We start from the raw sequence: 11,003 nt of genomic DNA on the forward strand, positions 1-11,003 counted from the left end.
TTCCAGTTAAAGTTCTGTCGATCTCTCTCTCAGTCAAGAAAGTCACTATCATTTCAATCTTGTGAGAGTGCTTTGAATTCTTCAAACTCTTGTTCTTCCTCAGAAACAGGAAGGGGATTGATTCAGCCCCATGAATTATGGACCTCCTCCTCCTTCTGCTGCTGCTGCTGATATCCCAGCCAGTCTCTGGCAAGCTGAGAATGAACTGCCTGCTGAGTTTGGAAGAGCAAGAGGGAAAAAAACTACGGAGCTATTACAGGCCAGGAGACCACCTCATTAGTATAGTCTCCACTGCCACAATAATACTCGATATTATTCTGTCTTTCAACACAGCTCCTTATACTCAGTCTCCCTCGTAAGTCATTCAATGTGATGGAGTAGCACTTCCACCATTTGCAGTCTTCTTTTCTTTCAGTTACTCCTATAATGCAGGACTTGTCTAATTTCTTGAATCATTTGGATTTCCATGGCTTCTCCCTTACGTCTTATTTTAAGAGACCCAAATCCAAAGATGGAGCAACCCCGCTCCCCAAAGTCCAAATTATTTTCCCATCTTGTACAATCCTGAGTTAATCACAACTAGCTTATTGAAAAGTTCGTAGTTGCCTCTGCCCAACCCATTCCTCCATTTGTTGATATTCAGTTCCCGACCCTAGTAGGAATAGAGAATGAATTGCTTTTCTGGATCTCTTATGAAAAGATTCTGTAACATCTTTGTTCCCTAGGCCACCCCTCTGGAAAATTTGCATGAATCGTTTTTCTCGCCATGTACATGTATACATCTGAACTAGACTCTGTTGTTTCTCTGTGTCATATAATGTATGTGGGTATACCCATCATTTTGTATTCATGTATTCCATCATGGTTGTGTAGTGTATATTGGCGATCCTTTAAAAGCTATGTGCAATGAAATTTCATTTTATTATATGCAGATTAGTGCACATTCAAAGTGACAATAAAGTTATTCTAAGTTCTAATTCCTCTTTGCTGAAGATTCTATTGAATGATTTTGAATAGAAATAGCATTTAGATTTATATACCACTTCACAGTGCTTTATAGCGCTCTCTAAGTGGTTTACATGGTTATCATATTGCCCCCAACAATCTGGGTCCTCATCTTGTGGAGAGAAAGAGGAACAAATGAAAATTTATTTTGTTGTTCCTGTTAGAGATGATGTTATCATGAACCTTTTTTACAGTAGTTCATTTACTGCCCCAGGAAGAGTCCTACTGTTTATTTTTGCCATTCAACAAGTCAACAAGAATTCTCAGCTACTGTACAATCTCACACTTGGCTACAACATCCAGGACAACTATATGAACACCCTTGGCACTTCAGATGCCTTGCTAAACATACTCTCAACTGGAAAAGCCAATGTTCCCAACTACAGCTGTGGCAAGAAGGACAACCTGATGGCTGTTCTTGATGGATCTCTTGATGACATCTCCATTCAGATGTCAACATTAGTAGGCACCTACAAAGTCCCACAGGTTTGTTTTTGTGTTTCTCTATCTGGTAAAGTAAGCAGGGTAGTGGTGGGTGGGTAATCGATTCAATCATATCTTTTCTATGGAATTCATGAGCTGCTTTTCACTATGGCCATTGTTATAGCTAGGGATTAGGATCCACAATGGGAACAGGCCTAAACATTTACTCAAGCAAAACTTGAGCAGCTGGACACAATGTTAAATATGAAACATTTTTCGTAAATATGGAGAGGTTTTTTCCTGAATGCCATCACTCTGCAAAACAGCTATGGCAGCTGAATTTCAAAGCTTCTTTCTGGATGCCTTACAAACTAATTCCAACAACACCATCAAATTATTTAGTTAGACTAGTGCTATTCTTCTTCTCAAATTTCCTATTACCTGTCTCTTCTCTCTTATGACTATAACTGTATTGCTTGTATCTTTACAATTTATATTGTTTTATTTGTCTCCTAGTATTATTTGATTGCTTATTAGTAACCTATGACTATCACTAAGTGTTGTATCTTACGATACTTGATGAATGTATTTTATTTTTTCTTTATGTACACTGAGAGCACATGCACCAGATACAGATTCCTGATGTGTCCAATAGCACTTGGCCAATGAAGAATTCTATTTTATTCTATTTTATTTAAACAAATGTCTAAAATGAACAAATTTGCATTTACAGCGGTCTAGAGATAGAAGGGGACATGGTGGCTCAATGACTAAGACACTGAGGTTGTCGATCAGAAAGGTCGGCAGTTTGGCGGTTTGAATCCCTAGCACTGCGTGACAGAGTGAACTCCCGTTACTTGTCCCAGCTCCTGCCAACCTAGCAGTTCGGAAACATGTAAAAATGCAAGTAGATAAATAGGGATCACATTGGTGGGAACATAACAGTGTTCCGTGCACTTTTGGCATTTAGTCATGCCAGCCACATGACCATGGAGATGTCTTCAGACAGACCTGGCTCTTCGGCTTTCTAATGGAGATGAGCACCACCCCCTAGAGCCAGAAACGACTAGCACGTATGTGCGAGGGGAACCTTTAGAGATAGAAGATATAAATGTCTATTGTCTGAATGTCAATTTTAATAGAAAAGAGAAAGGACAGCATCTTAGACCCCAGATTAGGCCAATGATTATATTCAATCTAGCTAATATTCTGCATTTGATATTCTTGATATGGCTTAAGGATTAATAACAACAAACTATTTTAAGGTGTTCATGAGAACCACATTGAATGTATTAAAAGCTTACATTTTGGACTTGATGTGATCTAAATATAATACACCATTCTTTCTTGTTTCTTCAGATCAGTTATGGAGTTGTTTCAGAGGCTCTGAGTGATAAAAGTCAAATTCCATTTTTCCATCAGATGCTCCCAAAAAATGGGATCCAGTATCCAGGAATTGTCCAACTCCTCCTCCATTTTAGATGGACTTTGATTGGTCTCTTTTCAACAGACACAGAGGAGGGAGAAAATTTCTTGAGAACTTTCTCTCCAATGCTTGTCAGAAATGGAATCTGTGTCGTTATCTCACAACAATTCCCAATGACTAGACCTACAGAACATCTCAGGGATGCCATCTCTAAATGGAGGAAAGTCAATGTCTTTGTACACTTCATAGAATTTGTTTCCCTTGTCGATCGATTTCGCCATATCCATATAATAATTGAAGGTTTGTCAGGACCCATTGAAGGGAAAGTCTGGATCACCACAATCATGGAGAAATTGACAATTACAAGGCAGACACTTTTCCAATATATCCATAGCATTTGGACCTTTGATTTTCAGGAAAAAAAATGGCCAAATGATGATGCCTTTCAACCCACTCTTTTTAAGGATTCCAAATTTGAAGAGCAGTCTTTTCGCTGTTCTTTTTCAAAGCATGTCCTTTCTGTCAAGGGCCGGAGACGATGCACCCAGATAGCATCACTGGACATACAAGAGAAAAAGGACAGAATTCAGATAAAAAATGAGCACCGGTTTTACAGTGTTTTTAAGACTTTGGCCCATGTCTTGAATGTTGCATATTCCTCAATATCTAGGAGGAGAAAAATGGAGGAGAAAGAGAGATTAGAGGCACCAAGGCTAGAACCATGGCAGGTATGTGGTCCTGACAAGGATCCATCAAACCTAGTTCCTATTTAGAAAAAATCCAATGGGGAACCATTTCAACTTACTTGTTCTTCCAAACACCAATAGGTTTGGTCAAGCTGAGGCCAGATTTAGCTCACAAGTTCATATTCCAAAGAGCTGTCACCGTGACTATTATATTTGGATATAAAACACTGCTATTATAAAAGAATATATAATGTATACATTGTAAATAAATTCCTGTATTTATAGGTTTGTAATTAGCATGATAGAACTTTACATTAATAAATTTCAACCAAACCTGGGAGCATTTAGCCCAACCCCTCCTCACTGCAGGAATCCCATTAAAGCTTTTCAGACTGATGGCTGCTCAGTCTTTGCATTTAGCCGTGGTGGCACAAAGGTTACAGTGCAAGTATTGCTGGCTAACTCACTGCTCAGTGCCAGGAGTTTGATCTTGACCAACTCAAGGTTGACTCAGCCTTGCATCCTTCCAAGGTTGATAAATGGGTACCCAGATTGTTGGGGGCAATATGCTGATTCTATAAACCACTTAAAGAGGGTTGTAAAAGCACTGTGAAGTGGTATATAAGTCTAAGTGCTATTGCTATTTAGGCAAATAATGAACGGGGAGGGATTGAACATCTTTTGTTCACTGGCTCAGCTTTAAAATTGCTCCTCCTTTTAGAATGTTTCAAGTTGCTTTCAAAATCCCTGGATGTTTCAATTCTAGTTCCATCCCTTTCTGGAGAAGAATGAGTTTTACAATTTTTCTTGGGAAAAATTGTACTTGGACCAAAATGGAAATCTAGCAGCAGATCTGAATATCATAAGTTGGTTGCTTTTCCCCAAGGAGGATCCCACCAAAGAACAACTGGGGAGTTTTGAAAGACAGAGGCTTATTATCAACCAAGATGCTCTCTCACGGCTAAAGTTGCTCAACAAGGTGATTGAAAATATTGGCAACTTTTCTCTGTCTGTATGGTTGGTGTTAGTGTCCCCTGAAAGAGCAGGCTCAGATATTTTTAAGAGCCCATATCTGACCAGAGTTATCGATGCCCCACTGGGATAGGCCTCCTGCAGCTGGGAAGGTGATCTCAGGTGCTCTGGCAAAAAGGAACCCCAATGACTTGTCTGATGTGAGATAATGCCTTAATCTAGAAAAATGACTGAAAATGACTTTGACAACCCCTCCTTCTTGAAACTTGAAATAATGATGGCCAATTTATAATGAAATGCTACTTAGATTTAGCCTTTGGCTTGTGAGCCATGTAAAAACCTCTTGAATGAAATTGAATGTCAGCTTGAATGTCAGCTACCTTAAATCTCCCTTTGAAACAAAGAATTCTCCAAATTTTAGTAATAACAAAAATGTGGGTCTGTCTCTTCATGTCATCCAACTGTAGTTCTAATTTTGGGAAACAGCAGAGGACAGGTGGTTCTGGAATGCTACGGTTCTTGGGCGCTCAAGGAGTTGGACACAACTAGCAATTAACAACAAAACTGTAATTCTTCAATGGAAAGGACCTTGTCTTGGGCCTTAGAAATATACCTTTCTCACACAGGGCTCCTACTCATGTCCCATGTGCTGCAACAAAAGATGGCTGACTTATTCTTTTTGAATGACATGTTCTCATGATTTCATCTCTACTCATCCTCACTGTAGTTCTACAAACTAGGCAGTAATGTTTAGTCTTATTTCAATAGCATGGCAGCTATATAAATTGAAAATATAAATGTACAGATATAACTAAATAATACCTCATTTGAAATTGACAGCCCTAGTATGTACGGAATTTTTTCTTTATATCTTAACTGGAACAAGGATTTGGATTATTTTCAAAGGGGAGTGGCTTTGCAATATTTTATGTTTTCCTGATCTACGGGTGAAACTCAAAAAATTAGAATATCGTGCAAAAGTTCATTTATTTCAGGAATGCAACATAAAAGGTGAACCTAATATGTGAGATAGACTCATTACATGCAAAGCAAGATAGTTCAAGCCGTGATGTGTTATAATTGAGATGATTATGGCTTACAGCTCGTGAAAACCCCAAATCCACAATCTCAGAAAATTAGAATATTGTGAAAAGGTTCAATATTCTAGGCTCAAAGTGTCCCACTCTAATCAGCTAATTAAGCCATAACACCTGCAAAGGGTTCCTGGGCCTTTAAATGGTCTCTCAGTCTGGTTCAGTAGGAATCACAATCATAGGAAAGACTGCTGACCTGACAGTTGTGCAGAAAACCATCATTGACACCCTCCATAAGGAGGGAAAGCCTCAAAAGGTAATTGCAAATGAAGTTGGATGTTCCCAAAGTGCTGTATCAAAGCACATTAACAGAAAGTTATGTGGAAGGGAAAAGTGTGGAAGAAAAAGGTGCACAAGCAGCAGGGATGACCGCAGCCTGGAGAGGATTGTCAGGAAAAGGCCATTCAAAAGTGTTGGGGACTTTCACAGGGAGTGGACTGAGGCTGGAGTCAGTGCATCAAGAGTGACCACATACAGACATATCCTGGACATGGGCTTCAATGAACAACAAACAACATCAGAAACGTCTTATCTGGGCTAAAGAAAAACAGAACTGGTCTGTTGCTCATTGCCAAAATCCTCTGTTCTGATGAGAGCAACTTTTGCATCTCATTTGGAAACCAAGGACCCAGAGTCTGGAGGAAGAATGGAGAGGCACACACTGCAAGATGCTTGAAGTCCAGTGTGAAGTTTCCACAGTCTGTGTTGATTTGCGGAGCCATGTCCTCTGCTGGTGTTGGTCCACTGTGCTTCATTAAGTCCAGGGTCAACGCAGCCATCTACCAGGAGATTTTGGATCACTTCATGCTTCCTTCTGCAGATGAGCTTTATGGGGATGCTGACTTCATTTTCCAGCAGGACTTGACACCTGTACACACTGCCAAAAGCACCAAAACCTGGTTCAATGACCGTGGGGTTACTGTGCTTGATTGGCCAGAAAACTCACCTGTTCTGAACCCCATAGAGAATCTATGGGGCATTGCCAAGAGAAAGATGAGAGACATGAGACCGAATAATGCTGAAGAGCTGAAGGCCGCTATTGAAGCATCCTGGTGTTCCATAACACCTCAGCAGTGCCACAGGCTGATAGCTTCCATGCCACGCCGCATTGAGGCAGTAATTGCTGCAAAAGGGGCCCAAACCAAGTACTGAGTACATATGCATGCTTATACTTTTCAGAGGTCCGATATTGTTTTATGTAAAATCCTTGTTTTATTGATTGCATGTAATATTCTAATTTTCTGAGATTGGGGTTTTTTTCATGAGCTGTAAGCCACAATCATCACAATTATGACACATCATGGTGTGAACTATCTTGCTTTGCAGGTAATGAGTCTACCTCATATATTAGGTTCACCTTTTACATTGCATTCCTGAAATAAATGAACTTTTGCACGACATTCTACTTTTTCGAGTTTCACCTGTATTACTCAGAAGTTTCTTTCTTAAGCAGAGTTTCATTTTAGTTCAATCAATCTAATAAATAAAAATTTGACAGATATTTTGGAATGAATTTTGTTTTTCTGCTTAGTCTCTGCCTCAGTCCAAATGTGTGGACAATTGTCACCCTGGATTTGTGAAACGGGCTCGGAAAGAAGAACCAATTTGCTGCTATGATTGTATTCCTTGTCCGGAGGGGACCATCTCCACGCAGGAAGGTATGTTATACCAGAGGAAAAGGCATTGGATTCAACGAGAGCATTTCATCAAAGTTCATGTTAAAAGATATGTGTAAACTTGCCTATTTTATTTTTCATTGCTATTTTCCTCATGTCCAATTTATTCCATAATGGGGGGAATAAGATCTTGAAGAATAAGGCAGGAAGGGATGGAAGAACATAGTGGAACAGGCAAGATGAATTGTGCTAAAGGAAGCATCTTTTCTACTTGTCAGCTTGAAAGTTTATTTCCATGTTTACCATCTAAATCCTTTGAAAGTTGAGGAATGGTTTCAGGTCAATGTGTTTTGCTCATCCAAACCAATTTTATCTTACAGGCCAAAAGATATATCAGTCAGTCAATATTTATTAAGATCATAAGAGAAAGATCTACTTGGGAGAGTAGGAAGAGTGTTTGGGTTCAATGAACAAGAGCAAACAAAAGACTTAATATTGAAGTTTACAAAAAACGCACATACAGTGATCAATATTTAGATTTTGATTCTCACCACTCACTGGAGCACAGCATGGGAGTTATCAGAATCCTACACCCCCAGGCTGAAGGTTTACCTACCAGCAAAGAGGGAAAAGAAAAAGAATTAAAGGACATCAAGGAAGCCCTCAGAATGTGTGGCTATCCCATTGAGTGACTAAACTAGGTGCACAACCAGAAACTAAAACATTGCCAATATGTGGATCCTCAAAAGCTTGCCTTTTGTTTGTTTTTGTCGCAGCTCCTGCCCTATTGAACACCCTCCCCATTGAAACCCAACAGGCCACCCACCCTCCTAAACCTCTGGAGGTTGTTCTTCCAGACATTGGGATGAAGTGAGGTCAATGCCAGATTACAACAATGTAGATTGCCTCAAGGAAGGGTGATTGTGGCATCCATTATTTTGGGTTTTATTTGTTTATTGTTTATAAGATAATATATGTCTATATATTTCAGTTTACCAATTACTATAGCTTTCCTGTCTCTCAGTATCAGCTGTCATCCAAAGAAGATCTTTCTTATAAGGTGAAATGAGAAACTATAAAAATAATATTGCTTACTCTCTTCTCAGATACTGAAAAATGCACCAAGTGCCCAGACGATAAACATCCAACTGGTGACAGAGTCCAATGTATCCCCAAAAGAATTACCTTCCTGTCCTATGAAGAACATCTGGGCATCATCCTGGTCTTCTTTGCTGTACTCTTGTTTCTAACAACAGGCTTTGTTTTAGTCATATTCCTTAAATACATAGAAACTCCCATTGTCAAAGCCAACAACCGTGACCTCTCCTACATCCTCTTGGTCTCCCTCTTTCTTTGTTTCTTGTCCTCCTTTTTCTTCATTGGCCGACCAAGGAAAGCCACCTGCCTTTTCCGACAAACGGTGTTCAGCATCGTCTTCTCAGTAGCTGTGTCTTGTGTTTTAGCCAAAACAATCACGGTAGTACTGGCCTTCCTGGCCACGAAACCAGGGAACAGGGTGAGGAGATGGTTGGGGAAGAGCTTGGCCAACTCCATCATCCTTTCTGGTTGTGCTGGAGAAATTGTAATTTGTGCAATCTGGCTGGGAGTTTCTCCTCCATTTCCTGATTCTGACCTGCACTCCCAATCAGGAGTGATCATCCTTCAATGTAATGAAGGCTCTGTCACCATGTTTTATGTTGTTCTCAGCTACATGGGTTTCCTTGCTGCTATTTGCTTCACGGTGGCTTTCCTGGCCAGGAACCTTCCTGGTGCGTTCAATGAAGCCAAATTGATCACCTTCAGCATGTTGGTCTTCTGCAGTGTCTGGATCTCCTTCCTGCCCACCTACTTGAGCACCAAAGGGAAATACATGGTGGCCGTGCAGGTCTTCTCCATCTTGGCTTCTGGTGCTGGCCTGCTGGCCTGCATCTTCTTCCCCAAGTGCTACATTATCATTCTGAGGCCAGATCTAAATACTAAGGAACACTTAATGATAAAAGTTGGTATCTGATCGTGAAGTAGTTTCTTAGGCTCATAAGACTTAATTATTTAGTGCAAATGCACTCTTTTCGAACCGATAATAACATCAGTTGAATCCCACCCATGTACATATACATATGCGATGACCTGGAGCATGGTACAGAGATCACAGAGGCAGCTGGCAGTTCAGACTGCCCCATTATTGTTCCAAATTTCCCCAAACGCTCCCATATTTCTGGCAAGTCTCAGAGCAAAGTGATCACACATATGCACACACACATACCTCAAGCAGCCTCTCGCTGCAAATAGTGCGGCCCAATGCTGTGAGCACCATGGCTGCAAAGCAAGAAATCCAGCAGGGCAAGTCATGGAGTCCAAGAAGCAAGGGAGCAAGGCAAGTAATCCAGAAATCCAAAAAGAATGCAAGGAATCCAGGAAAGTGCAAATGTCAACACTCAACCCTCCAGGAATTCATCATTTGTTCCCCAAAAATGTCCCTCCTCACAATGTCTCTTTAAGTCTCAGTCCCCAGGTGTGCCTTGAGTGCAGGGCACTCAATATCAACTGATAAAATATTTCTATGGTCTTTTTAGAGTTTCCAACAGAAAGGGAGGGGGAGCAGCTTGCATTCCATAAATGTTTTCAAAGATAGTTTCTAGGTGACCAAAGTTTCTGCCACGCAAAATTCTAACTGTAGAGTGTCAGGGCTCCAACAACTTCTCCCTTATTCAAATCAAAAGTCTCTAACCACATCTCAGAAAAAGTAAATTGGTTTATTAGAAATTGCCATGTTGGTGTGTGGCTGGTTGCAGTTGATACTAAATTACATCAAACATTTCCCCCATGACCCTGGTCTTTCCCCCACCCCATGGATGTGACTTCTCCAATGGGATACATCCGTCTCCAAGAGTCATCCATCATGCTCTCCAATGAACTTTTTATGCTTCGACAACTTTGGGCTGCCGAGCTGATTATCTAGGCATTTCAAGAATGCCTTGTTGTCCCACACTCCCTTTTTCTGGCAGCTAAAAAGACCAAGGGAGTGTCTTTTGGGTTGACATTCAGCTCCCCTCACTTCCTGAAGGTGACCTGTACAACACAAAAAGAAAACAAATTTATGACAGGTATAGAACTTAGGGTTGCAAACCTCCCCCAGGTTTGGTTGGGTTTTCTGGATGGAACCTCGTCACAAGGCAATCAGCTTGGACGTTCCTACTCTACCCAGGATGTCTCTGATAAAGGGTAGCCCTTCCACTTGATTAGATATTGGAGTTGTCTCCTGTGCTACCTCGGATCGAGGATTCGCTGCACCTCATAATGAATTTGGCCTCCTATGACACTGGGTCTGGGGTTCAAGAGGTGGTGGCCTCAGGGTTGATCCCACCACAGGTTTTAAGAGGCTACTATGGAATACCAGGTGTATTTTCCCTAACAGTCGGGGCAACTTTAGTTGCACCAATGAAGCGGGGACAGAACAGGGACGAAAGCTAATAATTCATATAATTAAAATATTATCAGAATACCATATAGAACATCATTCTATCACTGGTAGTGAGTCATATTAAGACATATCTGTAACTTCCTGTATTCAGACTGTATTAAGGAACTAAAGCTAACCAAAGTAGCATAAACAAGGGTGGAACATGGAAATAACCAAATGGTGAGATAACTGGAAAATTTGAAATGTGCTTGTTATTTCCTTTTCCCTAATCCATATATAGAAATATATGATAGAAATATGTATAGTTGTCCTTATTTGGCGAATAAGTGTTAAGAATAACGCCCAAGGCTTTGCTGATGT

The 11,003-nt window shown here is 40.5% G+C and overlaps 3 protein-coding genes across 3 annotated transcripts in view; 1 reads left to right on the forward strand and 2 right to left on the reverse strand.

Moving 5' to 3' along the window:
• LOC113430880 (H-2 class II histocompatibility antigen, E-S beta chain-like) overlaps positions 1–11,003 on the reverse strand; it is a 343,220-nt gene that overhangs the window by 174,448 nt on the left and 157,769 nt on the right. The window lies entirely within an intron of this gene.
• The window catches only part of LOC113428989 (uncharacterized), a 288,768-nt gene that overhangs the window by 56,006 nt on the left and 221,759 nt on the right, over positions 1–11,003 (reverse strand). The window lies entirely within an intron of this gene.
• Positions 138–9,233, forward strand: LOC148131786 (vomeronasal type-2 receptor 26-like). The gene is made up of 6 exons (XM_087958843.1): positions 138–348; positions 1,187–1,491; positions 2,788–3,582; positions 4,307–4,519; positions 7,138–7,264; positions 8,329–9,233. Exons 1-6 carry the CDS (start codon positions 138–140, stop codon positions 9,231–9,233), a joined length of 2,556 nt encoding a protein of 851 aa, XP_087814969.1.

Source organism: Notechis scutatus, chromosome 2, assembly GCF_049901735.1.
Source record: "Notechis scutatus isolate UNSWTSFEM ecotype Mainland chromosome 2, rNotScu1.2, whole genome shotgun sequence".
NCBI classification, from domain to species: Eukaryota; Metazoa; Chordata; class Lepidosauria; order Squamata; family Elapidae; genus Notechis; species Notechis scutatus.